General features: G+C 34.4%; 1 protein-coding gene across 4 annotated transcripts in view; it reads right to left on the reverse strand.

Annotated features, from left to right (window-relative positions):
* Positions 1–24,591, reverse strand: part of ABCD3 (ATP binding cassette subfamily D member 3) — a 609,690-nt gene that overhangs the window by 30,279 nt on the left and 554,820 nt on the right. For 3 of the 4 annotated variants that reach the window (XM_051993309.1, XM_051993308.1, XM_051993310.1), the window contains 10 exons: positions 24,213–24,304; positions 24,062–24,134; positions 23,863–23,926; positions 22,429–22,506; positions 22,266–22,331; positions 22,076–22,165; positions 19,997–20,116; positions 16,650–16,754; positions 8,164–8,220; positions 5,465–6,915 (listed from right to left, as the gene is read on the reverse strand). In XM_051993309.1, coding sequence (XP_051849269.1) covers positions 6,838–6,915; positions 8,164–8,220; positions 16,650–16,754; positions 19,997–20,116; positions 22,076–22,165; positions 22,266–22,331; positions 22,429–22,506; positions 23,863–23,926; positions 24,062–24,134; positions 24,213–24,304 — 823 coding nt within the window. In that variant the 3' untranslated portion in view covers positions 5,465–6,837. Of the gene's footprint in view, positions 1–5,464; positions 6,916–8,163; positions 8,221–16,649; positions 16,755–19,996; positions 20,117–22,075; positions 22,166–22,265; positions 22,332–22,428; positions 22,507–23,862; positions 23,927–24,061; positions 24,135–24,212; positions 24,305–24,591 lie in introns of those variants that run through there. The other variant, XR_007953146.1, reaches the window with a different exon arrangement.

A 24,591-nucleotide genomic window follows, 5' to 3' on the forward strand; every position in this document is an offset into this window, starting at 1 on the left:
TTCTCCTTTTCAACCAGTACCAAAATTTTGACTATTATTACTTTGTATTAAATTTTGAGATCAAATAACTCCTTAAGTTCTTTTGTTTCTTTTGGTCTCTCTTAAATGCTTCTTTCCCTTTTCTCTCTCCCCATGTATTTCCCTATCAAGTTTAATATATTTTTACACCAAACATAAAAAAATAACAACCATAATGTCCAGGTTGTTTTTTAGTTGTAGTTTTCAGAGGCCAGTGGTTGATCCAGCTTTCATGCTGATTGTTTTTGATAGCCACTTTCTTCTGTTCTTTTATTCTTTGATTTGAATTACTTTTTTATTTGCCCCTTTCTAATTTTCTAGGGAATCCTCTACTTGAGTAAGGTTTTCTACCTTTTATTTATTCTCTTTCCATTTTTTCCTTTCCAAAATTATTCCAGTACTTATTTCATTAAAAAAAAAAATCTCGAGCCTCCACATCTCTGCTGCCAGTCTTGTGTTTATATTCCCACCAAGGGTGGCTGTCAGGCAAAAAGCATTGTGATTCTTGGTTACAGCTAAAGCCTGGACACATCCTATAATCCTGATGAAGCCACAGCAGTAAGGCTATGTTTTTGCTTATCTGGCTAACCAGACAGGAGGACTTTGAAGAAGCTAAGAAAAAGTCACTGAAGTTTAGGATGACAAAAAGTGTCAGTAAGGGATATGGAGTTCATCTGACCAATTGTCTAATTCAGATTTTGAATAAGAACCATTATCTCCTGGACATCTTCTGTGCTAGACTTTGTCCACAGACAGAAACTGGATTAAGAAGGGATAACCTACGAGTCCCACAAAGCTACAGGAAAGCAAAATGACCACATGTGGTTTGAGCTCATCTGTTTCTCCTTGGCCTCTCAGATTAATATTTTTACTCCTGGATGATGTCTGAATGAACATTATGTTCAAAAGATAGAATGACCTGATGAGGTCTACCAAAAAACATGGAATATGTCATAAAGGTGTCCAGTGTCAAAAATAGCAAATCCCACTGTATATCACTAGAGTTCTTCTCCTACCTGAAACTGTAGGCAAACATGGGGTTGGCCAAATTGACACCATGAAGAATCATTTCATTAGGATGAAGTCTGGAGGTATCTATAAGCTTCCAGTGAAATGACCAAATATGGTCATTTAGAAACTAATGATTTCACAATTGGAAAACATGAAAAATCGCACAAGGCCTAAGCGTGGGGTTTTCAGAAATGATGTATTGTTTATTTCTGGCACAATTCAGAAGGTGCCTTCATCTGTCACTTCACTGCCAAGTCCCAGGCAGGGGCTGAGGGAAAGGTCCAGGTTTCAGTCATCCTGGGGCAGGTGTACATTTTGGGCCAGGAGCCTCCCTAGTCTCTTAACAATGAAGAGGTAGTGATTATGATTATGAGCCCTCTGATGTCACTCTTGATGAACAACATCAATTCCCACAAAGGAACAGCATTATCTGCAGAGCAGTTACTGCCGAACAAATAAAGCAGCTGTCAATACAGTCACTTGCTGATTTCTCCAGATAATGGCATTAATACCATTTTGTGATTGTCATTTTTTTCTTTTGGGCTGCAGACCAGACAGGCCTCATTTCATGCTCCTACTGTAGTTAGCAGAAGTTGTGAATGAGGGGTGATATGTGTGCAAAGATGACAACAATTATAAAACCATGGGAAAATATCTTGCTAAAAATGTTTCTGACAGCCCTTTTGGTAGTAGCAAGAAACTGGAAATTGAGTGGATGCCCATCAGTTGAAGAATGGCTAAACAAATTGTGGTATATGAATGTTAAGGAATGTTATTTTCTCTAAGAAATGACCAGCAGGATGATTTCAGAAAGGCCTGGAGAGACTTACACAAGGAGGTAATTCAGATCAATTCCAAAGGTCTTGTGATGAAGTAATCTGCACTGAGAGGACAGTGGGAACTGAATGACCACAACATAGTATTTTCACTCTTTTTGTTGTTTGCTTGCATTTTATTTTCTTTCTCATTTTCTTTCCTTTTGGGTTTTTCTTGTGCAGCATGATATTTGTGGAAATATGTATAGAGAAATTGCAAATGTTTAACATATATTGGATCACTTGCCAACTGTGGGGAGAGGGGAAAAAATTAGGACACAGGGTTTTGTAGGGATAAATGTCAAAAATTATCCATGTATATATTATAAAAATAAAAAGCTATAATTAAAAAATATATATCTTGCTTCATTTCTTCTAGCTATTCTTAAGGTCCTAGTGGCCCAGGGCATTGTATTTCACTGAAGCTCTCTCCCTATAATGGAGTGACTTCTTCTGGCTTACTTTTTGGGTTTCTTAATCTGTGGGATTTTTGTTTCTCACTTTCTGAATCAAGTTCTTGAATTACAACTTGGCACCAATATCACTTCATCTGCAGGCACTCTTATAAAAGTAGGATAAGTAGGTAGGCCCTCTTGGATTTTGTATCCTTTCGTTATCTGTATACCATTATCTTTGCAGGGCTTCTAAATAGACTTTATCTCCCTCCTCATCAACATCAGGTGTTGATCCCATCAACTTTTGTCTCTTTTCAGATAATTCCCAGTTGTCAGTAGGTCATATCTCCTAACAGTCCCAGTTGGATGTAGGAAAGTGCTCTGACTGCAGGCTCCCTGAAAATTCCCTAGGGGACCAGGTAAGAGTTTACTGTACCTTTTGCCATTGCTCTCAGTGTTCTGCGTACATAGCAAGGACCTGTCGCCTGCTCTGAAAACTAAAGGGACTGGTTCTATTCACTTCTGTCCTGACAAACCAGGTCTGAGAAGATCTGCTTTCAGGCTCCAATGATCAGCTTGCATTGGTTTTTAATACCGCTGGAACATCATCATTTCAAGTCCATTTACTTGCACTCACTTTGGCTTACCTGAGATTCTTCCTCTCTCAGCCTCTACTAGCCACTAGACATCTTTCAGTGCACCTTTGGACAGATGGAGAAGTCTACTCCTGTTTCTTAAAAATATACTGTCATTCCTAAAAGGCCCTTTTTCAATAGATCTGTAGCTATGTGGGAAATTAGGCCATAAGCTTCCTGAAGGCAAGAATTGTGCTGTTTTTGTATCCGCAGTGCTTGGCACATACCAAGTACTTAATAAATGCTTTTAAAATGAATTTGTATCAGCATTTAAGTGGCTATTGAATACAGGATTGTGCTAGGAATGAAATAATGACTTGTAGTACCCATCTCAAAATTGTTTTGTCTATTTAAGCCTAAATCTGCCTCTAAAATTTCCATTAAAGGCTTTTTGTCTCACTCTTTGGGGCCAAATTAAATAAGCTTAACCTCTAGCTAACAGTACATCCAATATTTGAAGATTAAGACCTTTTTTATAATCCAGCTGTAATTCAAAGAAATGACACAAATATCTGCTTTACATGTTTATCATAACAAGACTTTAAAGTACATCAGACTTTCGCCTATGTTTTCTACTCCCCCATCCCAACTCGCTTTATTCTAGGCCAATTGCTTTCTTCTAGATGCTAAAATCATGTCATTGCTCTACTTTAAAACACAGGTTCACAGATTTAGAAATGAGACCCCTTAGAAGACATGATGTACAATTCCTCACCTTATAGATGAAGGAATTTAAATCAAGATGATTAAAGTGCCTTGTTTACCTAAGACCACAAAGGGAGTAACAGAGCTTGTTATTTGAACCCTGGCACTTTTGACTTTAAATCCAGAGCTATTTATCCAATATCCTGCTTCCTCTCAAAGTAGCTATTCTATTATTGAACCATCTTTTGTGAAAAAGGGATTATTTTTAAAAGTCCTTGTATATTTTACAAATTTTAATAGGTTGGCATGATAAGCAGCTGAAAGTAGTATTTAGAAACAAAATCACTAAAGCTATGAAGAGAAAAATCATATAACTATACATGATTAATGTCTACAAATTGTGTGCCAAAGGAAAGATGGTTAACATAATAAGAAAGGAAATGTTGTGTGATGAACCAAAGTAAAGTCACATCAACCGTGAGAAGAAAATGCAATCCAATTTTAATGGCCCTTTCTAGAATATTTCTATTACACTAAGAACTTGCGTTAAATTCTGGAAAGTTTAAAGTTTAGGGAGAAGCTGTTTTATTATACTGCAATAAGAGTGCCTGAAAACCACAATCTCTATTAGTGAAAGAGCGCAGTCCCAAAGCATCCTATTCTATGCTTGGCCAACTCAATGTCTTCCCCAGTAACAAAATATACACTTGCTATATAGTTATATCAAGAGACCCTGAAACACAAATGAACAGGTTTTATTCTTGGTAAAGATTTTGAAAATCAATTTTCACAAAATTAGTGTATATACAATCTATAAAATTTCATTTGTGTAAATGGCTGCTCTCTACTATGACATAAAACCGAATATAAAATCATTTTTGTCTATCCCTATAGTTAATAAACTAAGGAGCTCCTTGAAAAGGTATTATTGTACCAAAAAAAACCCAAACCACTAAATACATGAAATGAATTGGAAAAAGACAAATATTGCTAAATACTAAATCAACAAAGCTCCCAGGAAGCTTGAACCTTTTCTTACATTTTTGAGCACTTCTCAAAATATACAGGACAGTTAAGTATAACTCCCTAGAGGAGCTAATAAAGAATCAGATTGAGATGAAAAAAGTAAGCAGTTATTTCTTTGGTGGCAGAATTCCATTATTAACAACAGAGGTATTTCCTAATCTTATTCTCTTATCATTCTGGGTCACTTCAAGGATTATTAATAATATTTAAAAGTAAAATTTCATGCATAGGAATCCCTCAATACCAGGAATATCTTTAACAAATATGACTCCACAGAACCAGGAGAACATTCTACAGTGACAGCAAGATTGTGTGATGTTCAACTATACAGACTTAACTTTTCTTAGCAATATAGTGAGACCCAAGACAATTCCATTTGGGATGAAAATGAATGGAAAATGCCACCTGCATCTAGAGAAAGAACTATGGAGAATGAATGTAGATACTATTTTCACTTTTTCTTTTTTTTCCTTTCTCTGGTTTTTCCCTTTTGTTCTGATTTTTCTTTTACAACATGACTTATATGGACATATGTTCAAAATAACTGTATATGTATAACTCATGTCAGATTACTTGCTGTGTTGGGGAGAGGGGAAAAATGAGAAAGAAAAAAATTTGGAACTTAAAATTTAAAAAAAAATGAACACTGAAAACTATCTTTACTTGTAATTGGAAAAAATACTATTATGTGAAAAAGAAAAAAAGAAAAGAAATATGATTCTAGATTCATATATAAAAGATAGAAAAACTATCTAAAATATACTTAACTGAAACCCACCAGTTTTCACTAAGGCCTTCAGCAGGGCACATGATCACATAATATTATTCTTTGGGTAATGGTTAAATCACCACTGTATAAACCATAAAATATTTAACACACTCATTCTAAATCAAAATTAAAAAGAACAAACAATAGTCATTGTATAAGATTCGATTTTTTTTTTAATCCGAACATAAAGTAAATGAGAAGTAGATAATTTTTCTAAGAGAAGTGGTAAAAACATTGTTATGTCTCATGGAATGAGTACATCAAGTTTCACTTTAGTAGCCAGTGATCTGCAGAATTATGCAGGAACAAGTATATAAAATGCGCCTTTCTGAGCCCTGGTCTGGATAAACTGATTATACTAATTATATTGATTATGCTCAGTTGAAGTTCTCATTAAGTTAATATATGTAACTTAAGGGAAGTGTGCAGAAACGTTATTTGAGGGGCAATCAACTTCTACATCAGGATACAGTAATTAAACATAATGATCCAAATATAATAAAAAGGCATTCGGAATTCACACATGTAAACTAGACCCTAGGACGCATATAATTTCTCCCATGCCCACACTGTTTTATGATAAAAGACCATTTTTTAAAACATGAAATCATGGTAAGAGAATGAGAGACCACATTACCTATTCAGTGCAATACCCTTACACAAGGCATTCCTATGATACCTTGGATCTTGAGATTACAGAATCACCAGACTGCTAAGGAATGGTTTACTAGGATACACAAATTTGTCCAATTCTTTTTTAAAAAAATCTCAAATAGTGGAGCTTGATTTCTAAGGACCTTCCCAAATACTGAAAAGGTAAGGCAGGTAAATAACCTCCTTTGTATACAAGACAAAGTAGATGTCACTACATCTGTAAAAATAACCCCCAAACCAACTCAACACTGTAAAGGGAGGGAGCACATTTGTTGTTTAGAAAAGGAGAAGTCAGAGAGGCTTTCAAGAAGTCAAAAGTCTCTGAGACATGAGGAATGAGTGTAAATGTGGCAGCTAAAGAAATCTGTCACTGTGCAACTAACTGCTATTATGCGATGGTGTGAAAGATTTTCATAATACACTATGATTTTTTTGTGTTCCCCAGTACTTTGGGATAGACTAAGAAAACCCAGGACTGTCTCATTAGAATAGGAAAGGTGATGACCCCAATTTTAAACAGGGCTCTTCACTGAAGGAAAAGGAAGGTCCACAAAAGTCAAATTAGCTGACTTCAAATGGTTTACATCCCAGGATGAATCAGGTTACACTGATTTAAGCCCAATTTAATTTAGGCAGGTTTTTAACCACAAGAATAAGGACATTCTTAGTACATATTAATAATTAAACCAACATATACACAATTAGCAATATCCTACATAATATTAAATGTTTTAAACCGCTTGTTTTGGATTTTTCTATAACTAGAATTAATTGTTTTTAAACAAGCTTAATAACTGTATTTTACAATGTACTTTGTATTTCCATGGGTACTCTGAACTTATTTCAAAGCAGCTGTGATTCTTCACATTTTAAGAGCCAAATTCAATTGTGTCTTCAGTTATCTGCTTGAATTCATAATTGCCTCTCCCGTCCATATGTAGGTAATACTGTAGGAAAGAAGGAAAATACATTAATTGGGACAGTCTCCCTTTTATCTGCAAGTCTTTACTTATTACAATAAAATTCTTCCATATTTCATACCACTACAACTCAAACTTTAGATGCAGATGACTCTGCAAGCTAAGTTTATACTGAGAAAGAATGTACTGAAAAGAGAGAAAACTTTTCCAAGTGAATTTAATTACTGCTTTATCTTGAAGCCAAAAACAAAACAATCAAACAAACAAACAACAACAAAAAAAAAAACTCAAGCCAACATTCAGATTTTGCCTCTAAGAAAGTAAAAGGAAGGTTCTCAAGAACAGTGGCAAGGTAAAACAAAGGAGATAGAAAGCTCATTTCTATTTTGAAATTTTAAATGTCTCCTACAGAACAGGTCTACAAAAGAAGTATCAATGGTAAGGAAGTATTTGTTGTGATTTGCAGAGTGTTTTGTTTATTTTTAAATGCAAAATGATAGATTACTAAATGAGAAACTCAAAGGGCTGAAGGAACACTTTTCTTTTGGGTAGATTAATCTTGAAGGAATGTAAGAAATCCTTCAAGGAAGTAACACAAATGACTGATAAATAGCAGAACCTATTAAAAAATTTTTATTTTTCACAATCTCATATTTTGGTTAATTTTGATTTTTCAGTCTCTTGGATTCTCTCCTCCCTTAATATTGACTTGTCTTGCAAGTAATGCTTTACTTCATTACTTATTGAGAGTCAGGGTATGAAACTCATGGCAGTCCAATCTACAACTTATCTATTCCTTTTCTAAACTCTTTCCTGCCATTAAAAAAAAAATTGCTTCTAATTTTTATAAGCTGCAAGTATATACAAAGGTTTCAGTATATTTTACAGAAATTTTAATTTGAATAGTTCTCTCTTCAAGAAAAAAACAGACTTTACAATTCCATTATATGTATTAGAAATATTTCATTTTTATCATGATATTCCCATCTCCTAGCACAGTGACTTACGCATAATATGAACTTCTAAGTTAACACAAATAATGTGGGATTGTATATATAGTTTTTGTAGTTACTGTTTCCAAAAACACAAAATCACTAAAAAAAAATTCACAGCATTTAATAAATAATAATGAAATGATTATATCTCAAGGAATTTTATAGAACATTTTAAAAGCATGAGAAAGGTGAAATAACTCAAAATATCTGAAACCATTTTTATTTGGAAACAAGAAATAAAACAAAAATCCAAAGTGAACTAAAAACAAAAAATACAAACCTCATGATGTTTCCAAAGGGATTTTCTATGAGACACAGTAAAAAGAGTAATACCAACCTAAAATAAAGAAAAACAATGTATTTATAAATGATATAATTCATTAATAAATTACAACAGCACAGCATCTGGATTTTGTAAATATAAGCCTACTACCAGTTCTGCTACTCTCTGTGATGTGGAGATCAAGTCAGACAATTTTTCTGGCCCTATAAAGTGAGGAAGTTGGATTAGACAATCTAAAGATCTTTTTCCAGCTCTCCTGTTGTAATGAAAATGTAATCACAGAAATATCTAATATCAATCCTAATGATACAGATCTTTATAATTTATAAAATTTTTTCCTCAAAAGAATAAGTGATGAAAATATTGTTATTCCCATTTAACAGCTGAAAAAATAGGCCCAGGGAAATAAAGTGATGTATTCCAAGTCACAAGAGTCAGTAAAGGGTCAAGGCTTGAATTTAAGTCATTAGACATACACACAATTCCATGCTCTTTTCAGTTCACTGACTATTGCTAAAAGTGACCCTCTCTTCCAATAAAATCTAAGGCCAAATAAATCCTAAAATGTCAGGTCTTAATCTAGTAAATGTAATAAGTCCTTTCTATTACATTTCTAAAGACCCAGTAAACAATTTCCAATGAAAAACAAACATCAAATCCAGTTATTTTGTTTAAATCTTTTGAGAACTATTATTTCATCAGTGAAAATTCCTCCAACTGATACAAGCTTTATCCTTAATTTAAAAATACAACAAATTAGATTTTTCAGTTCAGTATAATAAAGTATGAAAGCTACACTCCCTTTCAACCCCCTCTTAAAACTCAAGTAGGATAATAATTTAGAGTTGAAAGAGACTTTAAGGTATCACTTTATTCCAACGCTTTTATTGTTTACAGATAAAGAAACTGTAGGTCCAGAGAGACCGAATAACATTCATAGTTATAGCAGAGTAAGTGGTGGAATCCAAATCCAGAACCCCAATAATCAACTCCTTTGTTCCTTCTACCACATCAAAAAAACAAAACAAATAAATACCTACATAGTAACATAATATAGCCTAACCTATGAATAACTGATTCTTTTGATATAAAACTTTTTTTTTATAACAGTGGTAATGCATATACATGTCACATTGTGTGGTGATAATGGGGTAAAAATGGGATAAAAAAATCTCAATGGATTTTAAAATTAAAGGATCTGTGTTTGAAATTATGACTTTATAACTTAGTCTCTGTGAAACTAAAAGCACATTTATACTGGGACTAGAATATATGGCTTTTATTAAACTCAGGGAATAGGGGCAGCTAGTGGCGCAGTGCACAGAGCACTAGCCCTGAAGTCAGGGAGACCTGAGTTCAAATCCAGCCTCAGACACTTAACACTTCCTAGTTGTGTGACCCTGGGAAAGTCATTTAACCCCAACTACCTCAGGAAAAATAAACAAACAAATAAATAAACAAGTGAATGTATAAGTAAGTTGTTCAGGGAATAGAATAGAGATTTTAAAAGTTTTTCCTGAGACAGAGATATAAAAAACCAAGACTACTCTAAAGCAGTCAGTAAAGAAGGAAGTGATATGGATGAGTTAAGAAATTATTCATAATGGCAAACAACTTAAGGCAACTCTAAAATTTCCCACATGGCCCTTTTCAACAATGAAATGAACCAAATTCCAATAAAGCAATAATGAATTGAACCAGCTACACCCAGAGAAAGAATTCTGGGAGATGATAATGAACCACAACATAGAATTTCCAATCCCTCTATTTTTGTCCACCTGCACTTTTGATTTCCTTCACAGGCTAATTGTACACTATTTCAAAGTCCGATTTTTTTGGTGCAGCAAAATAACTGTATGAACATGTATACATACATTGTATTTAACTTATACTTTAACATATTTAACATGTATTGGTCAAGCTGCCATCTGAGGGAGGGGGTGGGAGGAAGGAGGGGAAAAATTGGAACAAAAGGTTTGGCAACTGTCAATGCTGAAAAATCACCCATGCATATATCTTGTAAATAAAAAGCTATAATTAAAAAAAAAAAAAGAGTTCCCAAAAAAGTTCAGTTTAATAAGTCTGAATATACAAATAAGGAGGTATGACATAATGGCAAAAATTTTACAAGTTTAAAGACATTAAGATAGCAAATCCTCTTTTTTTATTCTTGTGCATGTGCTTTCCTTCAGAATTCTAATTAAATACTAAAAAGTCACCATCTTCTACATTCTACATATATAAAAAGATAGTCTGTCTTTTGGAGAGTAATTTTATTCCTGGCTATCTCCTCTTTGAATGCCTGGTGAGACATATCTGGAGATAACCACCATCTGATGGCTCAACAGGAAGGAAACGATGAAGGGAACGAAAGACTTTTCTAACTCATGGTCCTCACGGGCTAAAATCTCTGACCCACTTCTAGGGGGCGAATCCACAATGAGAATAGAAGGAACAGTCCAGTTCTCCCAACATTCCCCTCCTCTCAACTTTCAATTGAATTCTAGGGTGGCAAAGCCACCAACAGGCTGAGGTGAGACTGAAGGACCAAAGGAAAGGTTTGTGGCAAGGCTGGTGGCTGGCTTGGAGCCATGTAGTGGCAGCTTCAGGAGCTCTCAAGACAGTAACAGTGAGAGGATCAGGAAACTGGTGAGATTACAGGGCAGCAACAGCATGGGAGAGGGCACTGTTGGCAACTCTGCTGCCCAGGCCCATTTCTGGGTCATGGTTCTAGGGCAGAGAGGAACAAGGCTCTAAGGACGTATCACTTTTGGTGACAAGGAAACAGAGATCCAACCAGAGGGAAAGTATCACTTCTGGTCCCATAGGAACATGACCACAGCTCTCCCCACATCACACCACTTTGGAAGCACCTCTAGAACTAGTTCTGAAAACAGAAGTACAAAAAAGTCTGAATCTTGGAATAGTGTCCCTCCACTCTCAAGTAAGCAGAGACCAATCTTAATATAAAGTTCAAAGTCAAGGACTAAGTTGGAAAAATAAGCAAATAACAAATTAAGATTTGACCATAAAAAGCTACAGTGAATTCTTGAAATACAAAAATTCCTGGAATTACTAAAAAATAATTTTCAAAATAAATTAAGACTAGCAGAGTAAAAATTGAGGGGGAAAATGAGTGATGCAAGAAAATTATGAAAAGACAATTAATAGCTTGATAAATGAATAAAAGAATAGTCTGGATAACTCAAGCTTTTGGAGCTACCAAGTTATAGGAGAAGAGATTTTTGAATATTATATGCCAGAAGGCAAAGAAAAGGAAAGAAATTTTTTTAGGATTATAACCAAGAATAACCAGTTCAGCAAAACTGAGTATAAATAATCCTTATGGGGAAAAAATGAACATTTAATGAAATGAACAACTTTCAAGCATTCCTGACAAAAAAGAACTGAGATGAACAGAAAATCTGACTTTCAAATACAAACATCAAGAGGATATGAAGATAAATATGAAAGTCAAGTCTTACAGGACTCAGTAAGGTTAAAGTGTTTCCTTTCCTGTATGGAAAGATGATATATTTAACTCTTTATATCATTATTAGTACAGTTAGAAAGACTACACTTTATCATTATTAGTACTTTATCATTATTGGTACAGTTAGAAAGACTCTACATAGAGGATACAGGAGTAAATTGATTATGATAAGAGGATCTAAAAAATGGATGAGAAAGAGAGATGCTTTTGGGAGAAGGGGGAAAAGAGAGGAAAAATGGGGGAAATTACCTTACATAAAAGAGGTGTACAAAGAAGAGCTTTTTTACTGAAGGTGGAAGGGTCACACTTGAATCACAGTCTTATCTAATTAATTCAACACTCAATTGGGGGTACAGCAATCTATCTTAACCCACCAGGGAAGTAGGAGGAAAAAGGAATAACAGGTGGTGTACCTTTTTTCTGCCAATGACCATTTGGATATTTATAATATCATTCATGAGCTATACAAAATTATCAACTTAACAAACTCAAGCAGTAGAAAGCTGCTGTAGCTTGTGGTTGCCTTGGAAGGGTTAGATCAAATTTGAGGGTCTTATATAATGGGGCCAGACAAAAGAAGGGGTGGAAAGGTTGTAATAAAAGGGAAGGAAATTTAAGGGAGACAGTATTCAGAAGTAAAATACACTTTATGAGAAGGGAGGGGGTAAAGAGAACAAGAGAGAAGGAAGGACAAAACAGAAGAAAACAAAATATAGAAAAATGTACAGTGAGTATTCATAACTGTGAATATGAATTAGAAACATTCATCCACAAAAACAGAGGGAGATAGCAGAATGAATCAGAAACCAGAATCCAGCAATATGTTGTTTACAAGAAATACATTTGAAACAGAGGCACACATAATTAAAATAAGAGGTTGGAGCAGAATCTATTGTTTCAGCTGACTACACTCTGCTAAAGGCACCACAGGCAAAGCGATATCAATACTAAATATACACATACCAAAAGGCATAGCATACAAATTCTTTAACCAAGAGTTAAATGAGCTACAGGAGAAAATAAACAGTAAACTATATTAGTGGGGGACTGCAACTTTTTCCTCTCACAGCAAGAGGAATCTAATCACACACACAAAAAAAGATTAATAGAATTTTAGAAACATTAGGTATGACAGACTTCAGGAGAAAAATGAATGGGAATAGAAAGGAGCTAACATTTTTCTTGATATACACTACAATTTGACAGAAATGACCTACACATTAGGGCAAGAATTTTAGAAACATTAGACATGACAGACATCAGGAGGAAAATGAATAGGAATAAAAAGGAGCTAACATTTTTCTTGATATACATTACACCTTCACAGAAATGACCCATACATTAGGGCAAAAAACCTTACAGAAAATTTAAATTGACCCTTTTCAGATCATAATACAATAAAAATAATATTGGAAAAAAGATAGAAAATTAATTGAAAACCAAATAATCTAACCCTAAAGAATGAATGGGTCAAAGAAAAAATCATAAAAACAATAAAAATTTCACCAGATATAAAATAAACCCACATAAGTCATCAGCATTCTTATATATCACTAACAAAACTCAACAGTTAGAGTTACAAAAAGAAATTCCATTTAAAGTAACTACTGATTATATAAAATATTTAGGAATCTATCTGCCAAGGGAAAATCAGAAACTTTATGAGCAAAACTACAAAACACTTTCCACACAAATTAAGTCTGATCTAACCAACTGGAAAAATATTAAATGCTCTTGGATTGGGCGAGCAAATATAATAAAGATGACAATACTACCTAAATTAATCTACTTATTTAGCGCTATACCAATCAGACTCCCAAAAAATTACTTTGATGAATTAGAAAAAATAACAACAAAGTTCATATGAAAAAACAAAAGGTCAAGAATTTCAAGGGAATTAATGAAAAAAAAAATCAAATGAAGGTTGCCTAGCTGTACCAGATCTAAAATTATATTATAAAGCAGCAGTTACTAAAACCATCTGGTATTGGCTAAGAAATAGACTAGTTGATCAATGGAATAGGTTAGGTTCAAAGGACAAAACAGCCAATAACTTTAATAATATAGTGTTTGACAAACCCAAAGACACCAGTTTCTGGGATAAGAATGCATTATTTGACAAAAATTGCTGGGAAAATTGGAAATCAGTATGGCAGAAACTAGGCATTGACCCACACTTAACACCGTACACCAAGATAAGGTCAAAATGGGTTCATGATCTAGGCATAAAGAATGAGATAATAAATAAATTGGAAGAGCATAGGATAGTTTACCTCGCAGACCTGTGGAAGAGGGAGGAATTTATGACCAAAGAAGAACTAGAGATCACTATTGACCACAACATAGAAAATTTTGATTATATCAAATTGAAAAGTTTTTGTACAAACAAAACAAATGCAAACAAGATTAGAAGGGAAACAATAAACTGGGAAAACATTTTTACAATCAAAGGTTCTGATAAAAGCCTCATTTCCAAAATATATAGAGAATTGACTCTAATCTATAAGAAATCAAACCATTCTCCAATTGATAAATGGTCAAAAGATATGAACAGATAATTCTCAGATGAAGAAACTGAAACTATTTATAGACATATGAAAATATGCTCCAAATCATTATTAATCAGAGAAATGCAAATTAAGACAACTCTGAGATACCACTACACACCTGTCAGATTGGCTAGAATGATAGGGAAAGATAATGGGGAATGTTGGAGGGGATGTGGGAAAACAGGGACACTGATACATTGTTGGTGGAATTGTGAACACATCCAGCCATTCTGGAGAGCAATTTGGAACTATGCTCAAAAAGTTATCAAACTGTGCATACCCTTTGATCCAGCAGTGTTTCTACTGGGCTTATACCCCAAAGAGATACTAAAGAAAGGAAAGGGACCTGTATGTGCCAAAATGTTTGTGGCAGCCCTGTTTGTAGTGGCTAGAAGCTGGAAAATGAAAGAATGTCCATCAACTGGAGAATGGTTGAGTAAATTGTGGTATATGAATGTTATGGAATATTATTGTTCTGTAAGGAATGACCAGCAGGAAGAATACAGAGAGGACTGGCGAGACTTACATGAACTGATGCTGAGTGAAATGAGCAGAACCAGGAGATCATTATATACCTCAACAACGATACTGTTTGAGGATGTATTCTGATGGAAGTGGATCTCTTTGATAAAGAGAGCCTTAATTGATCAAAGATGGACAGAAGCAGCTACACCCAGAGAAAGAACACTGGGAAATGAATATAAACTGCTTGCATTTTTGTTTTTCTTCCCGGGTTATTTATACCTTCTGAATTCAATTCTCCCTGTGCAACAAGAAAACTGTTCGGTTCTGCACACATATATTGTATCTAGGATATACTGCAACCCATTCAACATGTAAAGGACTGCTTGCCATCTGGGGGAAGGGGTAGAGGGAGGGAAGGGAAAAATCGGAACAGAAGTGAATGCAAGGGATAATGCTGTAAAAAATTACCCTGGCATGCGTTCTATCAATAAAGTTATTAAAAAAAATTTTTTTTCACCAAAGAAAATGACAACACTAAGACAACATACCAAAATCTGTGAGATGTGACCAAAGCAAGCTTGTACTTGGGAAAAATTTATATCTCTAAATGTGCATATTAATAAAAGAGAGAAAGGGCAGATCAATGAATTTGACATGCAACTAAAAAACTAGAAAAAGAACAAATTTAAAATTCCAAATTAAACACCAAATTGAAAATCTTGAAAATCAAAGGAGAGATCAATAAAAGTAAAAAATAAAATAAAATCATTGAACTAATGAATAAAATTAAGACCTGGTTTCATGGGAGGAAAAACAGTAAAACAGATAACCATTAGTTAATTTGATAAAAACAAAACAAAACAAAACAAATTATCATTATCAAAAACGAAAAGGGTAAATGCACCAGCAATGAAGATGAATTAAAGCAATCATTAAGAGTTGTCACCCAATTATATGGCAGAACCTGCCATATACTGACAACCTAAGTGAACGAATATTTACAAAACTACGAACAACCCAGAATAACAGAAGAAATAGAATTTAAATAACCCAATCTTAGGAAAAGAAACCGAACAAGCTGTTAACAAGTTCCTTAAGAAAAAATCCCATTTACAAGTGAATTCTCCCAAATTTATTCCAATAGCATATAAACTACTTGAAAAAGTAGGTAAAGAAGGTACCCTATTAAATTCTTTCTATGGCAATTACTGTTTTGATATCTAAGCCAAGAAAAGCAAAAATAGAGAGGGGAAAAAAAAATACAGGCCCTTTTCCCTAACGAATAGTGATATAAAATTTTAAAATAAATTTCTGGACAGGAGAGGACTAGTTCAGTTTTAGGAGAACTATAAGCATAATTAACTGCTGCAATAGCAAAAACAACAAAAATTATATGATTATATGAAAAAATGCAGAAGCTTTTCACAAAAAATAATACCCAAAGGGAAAAAAAAAGTATACGAATCAATGGAACTTTTTAAAATTATAAGGAATATCTATCTAAAACCAAGTGCAAGAAATCTTCCCAAGGTTAGGGTGAAGCAAAGATATACATTATTAATCTACTGTTATTCAATATTGTATTTGAAATACTAGCTAAAAGGGCAGATAGGTGCAGAGTAGATAGAGTACCAGCCCTGGAGTCAGGAGTTCAAATCTGACCTCAGACAATTACTAGCTATATGACACTAGAGAAGTCATTTAACAAGACTGCCTCAAAAAAAAAAAAATTTTTTTAAGAGACACTAGCTATAGCAGTAACAAGAAGAAGAAATTGAAGGAAAAAAAATAGGCAATGTTCTTGTCAACATGATTAATATGGAAATGTTTTGTATGACTTTACATGTATAAATACCATATTCCTTGCCTCCTCAAGGGAAGAGAGGGAGGCAGGGAAAGGGAGAGAATTTGGAACTCAAAAAAAAAACAAAAACAAAAACAAAAACAAAAAACAAAAAAAACCCTCTAACTCTTACCTTCCGGCAATGACTGTAAATGTAGCCTTCTACATCAACACTAACAGCACTAGTACATTCATCTAAAATGGCAAACTGAGGTTTATGATAAAATAATCTTGCCATCTGAAACAGAAAACAAAAATATTATAAGAAAAAAATCAAAATTGTCACACCTAACATACAACAGTACAAAGTATACTTAGTCTTAAGATATTTAAATGTAATTACTTTTTAAAACAGATAACAGTAACACACATTTGTAAGATGTACCAAAAAAATGTTATGGGACAGCTAAGTGGCACAGTGGAACAGCTAGATGGCATAGTAGATAGAGCACCGGTCCTGCAATCAGGAAGACCTGAGTCTCCTTGTTGGAGAAGTGTGGACTAGGTATTTTCCCACTATAGGGTTCCTTAACCTAGTTGCCACTCCAAGAAAAATCACAGTTATCTGTTCCTTTTTCTTAGTTCTTTCCTCTCCCCAGATTTGGCCAGGCAGAGTTGAGGTCTGCTGCTTTGTGCAACACTGCCGGGGAAGGACACAGGCAAAGGGCAGTGTGCTAGCAGATATTGCTGCAGGAGAGAAATACTTGAATAGATCCCAAAACAGAAGCATGTGAGTTGGTTTCTGCTCTCTGACTAAGCAGCAAAGGACAAAAGGAGGGGAAAAGAAGGGAACTGAATAAATGACAGAGATTAAGGTTCTCCACCATTTGGCTGTTACTTGTGTAGCATCCTGATTTTTCCTGACTTGTAGATTCAGGGTAATCATTCTATCAGTGGAATATAATTCTTTTTAGCTAGTGGGTACCAGAGGAAAATGTCTAGCTCTCCATCTTGCTAGTGATCTGACAGCTGCCTTTTAGACATTTCAAAAGATGTCACAGAAACATCTTCTTTTGTGGCTGTTCTGGAAGACTTGAGTTTTATCTAGTCTCAAACTGACTTCTTTCAACTTTTAAGAACCTAAAGAAAAAAAATACCTCACCACTCCCCAAATAAAATATATTCTCAGTTTATCCTATGTTACCATAGACATAGTTGGTTCTCATTTTCTATTTAAATTACAACGTTCACATCTTGGATTTTCTGTATTTCATTTTCTTTAACATTACTCTACTGTTATTGTTCAGTTATTTCTTCAGTTGTGACTACACTTCATGACCCTACTTGGGATTTTCCTGGCAGAGATCCTAAAGTGGTTTGCCATTTCCTTCCCCAGTTCATTTTACAGATGAGGAAAGTGAGCCAACAGGAGTAAGTGACTTGCCTAGGGTCACACAGCTAGTAAGTGTCTGAGGACAGATTTGAACTCAAGGAGCTGAGTGGGCCTGATCCAAGCTTGGCACTCTAGCCACACCATTCATGCTAATTTAAATTTGCTTTTATATGCATGAGGTTACCTTTAAAACAAAATTAACAAACTTCTTTTTTGCTAAATCTAATAATCCCTGTGAGTTAAAATCTGTCCTCAGACACTTACATAGCTGTATGACCCTGGGCAAGTCACTTAATCTGTCTACTTCAGTTTCTTCATCTGTAAAACGGAGAAAATTATAGTTCTTCCCTCTTAGTACAGAAAATGTTTTATGAATATTGATTCTCTTTACCTTTTTCCTTCAGTTTGCCATCTAAAGCCCTAATTTGCCTGTACCTGAGTGTTTTTTGGCACAATCAATCCACCAACAGACCCTGTTACATGCATACATACATTTACATTCATTCTCTCCCTCCCCTTTCCCCCTTTTTCCCTCTGTCTCCCCACTCTCCACTTAAGAGGCATTTCGTGGAGTTTGATACATATGTAGAATTCGACACTGATATAAAATCTTTCTGCCTCTTAACAGATTTACCAAACTATTCATTGTAATATATTCACATTTGGCAAAAGGCAAACTTCTTTGACTTATCATCACTATACTGGAACTTTAGATATTTAAAAAAAAAAAATAAAATAAAAGAATCCACTAAATTCTGCACAGATTATATCAGATTCTTTTTTTTTTTTTTTTTTTTTTTTTTTGCTGAGGCAATTGGGGTTAAGTAACTTGCCCAGGGTCACACAGCTAGGAAGTGTTAAGTGTCTGAGACCAGATTTGAACTCATGTCCTCCTGATGTTAGGGCTGGTATTTTATCCATTGTGCCACCTAGCTGTCCCTTGTATCAGATTCTTTTAGTTGTGATTATATGTGTCAAAAATTCAAACTCTTCTATGATGGACAGGGGGTAAGAGGGAAACAGGGAAGGTTAAGATTTGTTTAGACTTGTGATTTCACTGGTGTGTGGAAACTGCTTCCAAATATGAATATCTGTAATTTTATCTTCTATTAGAGAATTCCCTGGAACACTGAGAGACTAAAGACTAAGTGACTACAGCTAGTTGTGTCAATGAGAAGACTGGAACTCAAGTTTTCCCTTTTCCAAAGGCCATATTTTGTCTACAAAGAAATGATACCTATATTTAGGACAGACTTTGGAAATTTTTATGTCACTGTATAGTACTATTATTAGATCTAGCAACAATAGGACTCACAGAAAAAAATGAAATTTGAAAGAGTAAGAAAAGAGTAAACAAACAATCATCAAATCCAAGGACAGTAGGGAATCAGAAAAAAAATGTGATTAATTTTCAATCTGGCTATTGTAACATCATAATTATATACATCTAGTCTACCTCCAACCTCCTCTAGCAACATTTTTTAGAATGTGATCCTGCAAGGTACTAGCCTCAAGACGGTTTCTCTTATTGTCTGATTATATTTTAGAATTTTCTATTTCATACATGTGAAGTAAACATTATTCATCAATGGGCATCAGTCATATTATATTCCTAAGTATATTCATAAAAAAATCTTTTAAAATAATTATAAAAACAAAATTTATATTTTTGATCATAAAAATGTCTATTGCTGTGAAGTCCAAGCTAGCTCCCTGGAGGACTCAGGATCAGTAAGAGTCCTTGGTCTTCAGGGGGAGAAGTGAAAGAAGCAGGCAAACTGCCCAGAGGCTCACTAAAGATGTATCCTGCATTCTCAATTCCAAAGTCACCACTTCTCTCCTCTTGTCCTGCTGCAAGCAAAGTCACTCTCTGGCCCTTCTCTCATCCCACCCTCAAATCCTAGCCTACAATTATCTTAACACCAAACTTTCAGTAAGCACCAAACAGTGAGAAGAGTCATTTATCCAAAACATATGCTAATAGAGTCAATGTCTCATATTAAATAGGTAATTAGCCTTAAGTGCTCCATTGTCTGATTCAAGCACACCTTTTTCAGAGTTTTCAGCCTTTTACATATTGCATTACAAACTGTAACTTTCTGAGAACAGCTAAGCATTCATCCAATATTTTCTGGAAAGAGACATACCGCCATTCTTTGTTTTTCTCCACCACTGAGTACATCCATCCAGTCCTGAACACTGTCCCAGCCTCCTTCACGTTCCAAGATGTGACCCAACTGGACATTATCTAAGTATCCTTTCAGCACCTTTGAGAAAAATCATTATAGATTAAACTTGTTATCCAATTAGTCTACTTCATCTTTCCCCTTTTAGAGGATGAGAATAGGAGCACTCTTCTATTGCCAAAGATATTTTAATTTTTTAAAAAATACTTTCTATTTTATCTAATGTCACATCAAACATATGTTAAGCAGCTTATAGAAGAATCTAATAATGTTGTGCATAGTTAAGTGAAGAGTAAGGGAATGAGAAAACAAGGAGCAATAACATTTCTAGATAACCAATTTCAGAGTTAAAGCTAGAATACTAAAGTATAAAAGGGTCACTTTTTAAAGTAAGAAGCTTGCCGAATAACAGAGATGACAAAGTGGAATGAACTACTTAATATCAAAAATGAAAAGAAGACTGTCAAGTACTCAAATTTTTGCCCTACTGAATATGCATGAGTTAGGTAATCTGACCTCAGGGCTACTAAAGCAATCACCAGATGAGACAAAGAATCAACATCATGTTTTTAAATAAGACTAGGATATAAATACAGCCTCATGAAGATGGCAGAGTAATGGCAGGAACTCATCAAGCTCTCCCCCAAACTGCTCCAAATTTCTTTAAATAATGGATCTAAACAAATGTCAGAGTGTCAGAACACACAAAAAGATGAAATAGAACAATTTTCCAGCTGCAGACTACTTAGGTCAATAGGAAAGGTCTATTACATCAGGATGGGCATCCAGCATGCAGTCTCAGTGCAGGATGTGCCAGCACAGCCCTGGCCCCAGGACCACCCAGGACACCAGCAAAGCCCAAATGGGCCCAGAGACCTCTAAATTAATGACATTACTGATGGCTTCCAGGTCTCTCAGCCCAGAGACCAAAAACATGACTTAGGAAGGCCATCAGGAAAGATCTGTCAGTAGGATGAGAGATACTTGGGATGAGAGGGACAGCAAACTAAGAGTGGGTGTAGGTGATGGTGAGAAGGCATAGTTCAAAGAAGATCTATCTATTAGCACTGAGGAAGGACTCTGCTGCTTTAGCATATTAGAATGTACAGTTATAGTGAAGCAGGGGCAATTCTCACAGTTCCAGGGCAGTAAGGAGGGCTTATGGTCAAATTATCCTGGAAGATCTCTGAGAACAGCTGCACAAAAATCCTGAAGCTTGGGAAAATGCATCCTGCACCCTGGAAACAGAGTCCTGCTTCAACAAAGAGTTAAAAGTCGAGTAATAGGCTAAGAAAATGAATAAAAAACAGAAAAAGATTCTGCCCATAGAAAGTTACTATGGTGTCAAAGAAGATCAAAATACACCCTCAGGAGGAGTCCAAAACCTCCAAGAAAAATAAGAATTGGTCTTAGATCATGGAAGAGCTCAAAGGGAATTTTGAAATCAAGTAAGAGAGATAAAGGAAAAATTAGGAAGGGAATTTAGAGTAGTGTAAAGGAAATGCAAAAAGTTAATGAGAAGAATGCCTGAAAAAGCAAAATTAATCAAATGGGATAGGAGGTACAAAAACTCTCTGAGGAACATAACTCCTTAAAAATAAGAACTGAGCAAATGAAAGCTAATGACTTTATGAACTAAAGATACAATAAAGCAAAGCCATAAGAATGAAAAAAATAGAAACAATGTGAGATATCTCACTGGAAAAACAATGGACCTGAAAAACAGATCCCGGAGAAATAATTTTAAAATTCTTGATCTACCTGAAAACCATGATCAAAAAAAGGACCTAGATATATATATATAATCTTTCAAGAAATTATCAAGGAATACTGTCCTGATATTCTAGAATAAGAAGATAAAATAGAAATTTAAAGAATACACTGATCACCTCCTAAAAGAGGTCCCAAAAATGCAAACTCCTAGGAATAGTAAAGCCAAATTCTGAAACTCCCAGGTCAAGGAGAAAATACTATAAGCATCCAGAAAGAAACAATTCAAGTGTAGTAGAGCCTCCTGATTCAGGATAAACATGTTCTTACCTGATCAGAAATCCCCTTCCTTTTCTGGTCCTCTTTTCCATCTGGATAAATCACCTGGTCTCGAAGTGTTCCAAGAGTCATATAAGGTCTCTGATTTATGACAAAGAAAGGTCAACAGAAATAAGACAATTATTACTTTTTAAAAGACCTTCAAATAACAGACTGTGAAATAATTCTAACAGAGTCTTACCTGGGGAACATAAAACAATTTTCCTCTTTCAGGTTTAGTTAGACGCCCACCAAAGAGAGGCCACAGCTGAAAAAGGAAGGAGAAAAAAGATTTCAAACTTCTTTTTTTAACAGTTTGGCAATCCAAGCCAAAACTGTACATTTTGAACTTAAATTGAACTTACTTCACCAAGAACACGAAAAAGTGAACTTTTTCCACATCCATTTGGACCACAAATCAAAACATTTGCACCAGATCGAACCTAAAGTACAAATTAGAGGGATGTCTGTTACCACAAAAACATAATCGTCAATCAATAATGTTTACTTACTGTTGAATTTTAAGCAACTATTGAATAAAAAGGATTATGTTTATCCCACTCATTCACAATTAGGATGTCTAATTTATACTTTCTTCTACCTTATCCTCATTTACTTTTCTTTCTTTACCTCTTGTTCCCCTCTTTACAAAGAAGAGAATGTTGAAAGGTGTGCCCTATACTAGTGATCTCTCTAATGATAATGTAACATTCACATGAGGACTAAAGTTTACAAATAATTTTACATATGTCATTCATATGTCTTCATATGTCAGTAGGATGAGAGACACTTGGGAAATCAGCAAACTACGAGTGGGTGTGAGTGGTGGTGAGAAGGTATAAGCTCCCATTACCCTTGTCCTCACTAAACAAATGCAGACTTTTAAGTTTTTCTAGTTTGCAGTAGATCCATAAGCTGGAAGGCTTCCATGATCTGTGCTCTTGGAACTAGACTTTTCTATTTAGATCCCTTCCTGAGTAATCAGACTTCTAGTTTTCTATTTGAGCAGGCAAGATGAGTAATGTACCTTCTCCCTGAAATTCTTGAGATAAAATATTTTCATCAGGATCAGACAAAAATTTTGAATACTTCCCTAACTGAAATAAAATTTAGAGCTGGAAGGAGATTAATACATTTCTTTTTCAATTACCCCATTTTAGAGATAAGGAAAGTAGCTCAGGAAAAAAAATTGGCTTATTGTTTCAGATTATCTAGGTACTCTACAAGGAAGCAAAATTGAAATTTGAATCCAGATTCTCTGACTCCAAATAGTTTTTCTATCTATACAACACACACCTTTTGTACAGGATTCCAAAGTATGTTTCTACAAAATTTATCTAATAATGATATAGACTTTCTCTATCATTAAATATAAAAATGCTTATGTAAATAATACAAAAAAGTAATCCTTAAAATAGCCTGCTTTACTAGCCAATTATAATCTTGTAAATTTAGACACTAAATTTATAAACAAAACAAAGAATGTGTATTTTTCCCATTTAGCTGACAGAAAACAAAATTCAATATTAAAATGAACTTGATATGGGATATCATATGACTTTTGTGAAACATTATTTATAATGCAGTCTTGAGAGTCATAACAAAAAATGGGAGTGTTTGTTTTTTTTAAAAGATTAGAACTAGTTGACTGATAGAATTTTAGTAAAATAAAACTTCAAATGATACTTCAGTAAGCTCAAAAATCTGCCCAGGATCTCATCATGTGTCAGAGATGGAAGAATATAACAGATTCTTATATTTATCTTCTAGTTTTCTATATAACAGTACAAAAAACTTACTTCAAAGTTAAGATCACGAATTAAGATGTCTCCATTTGGTGTTGCTAAAGGAACATGATCAAACCTAAAAAGAAAATTTACACATAAAAGAAAATTTTATATAAAACACATTAATATTCATTAAAAAAGAGACTATTATAAAGATAGTGATGTAAAAGTTCCAATTAAAGCTCTACAATGTTTAGTTTTTTGTACATACTTAATAACATTATCTAAATTGATGATTTCTCCTCCACCAGGGATCAAGGGAATGACTTGAGTTCCTTCAGCATCTTAAATGATAAATATCAAAGGTCAGTAATGGATCTTTAAGAACATGAAATTGTACAAATGAAATAAATTTTATTTACCCTTCTCATGTTGAGACACCATTGTGCGCTCATATTTGCCATTATTCAAGTCCTTTAGTACTTGCATTAATTCTGTAATCCGAGCTGTGAAACTTAAGAAACAACACCACATTTTTAGATTCGTATAGTTCCATAAAATTTGGACAGCTTCACAAAAATAATTTGATTATGAATTGAAGAAAAAAATTAAAAACTAAAAGTATTAACTCAGCAAGTTAATTGTACTGTTATAACTATTTTCTCTCCATGTGCCTTGCCAGAATTGGTGATTAGGCTCGGGGGCCTTACCCTTTCTCAATACCAGAATACCAGGGAGGGACCCCAGTCCTAAATGGTGGTTGCTTCAATTCTTCTCTACCTCCTGGATTCGTTGATTTCC

This window comes from Antechinus flavipes, chromosome 4 (genome assembly GCF_016432865.1).
Source record: "Antechinus flavipes isolate AdamAnt ecotype Samford, QLD, Australia chromosome 4, AdamAnt_v2, whole genome shotgun sequence".
Lineage (NCBI taxonomy): Eukaryota > Metazoa > Chordata > Mammalia > Dasyuromorphia > Dasyuridae > Antechinus > Antechinus flavipes.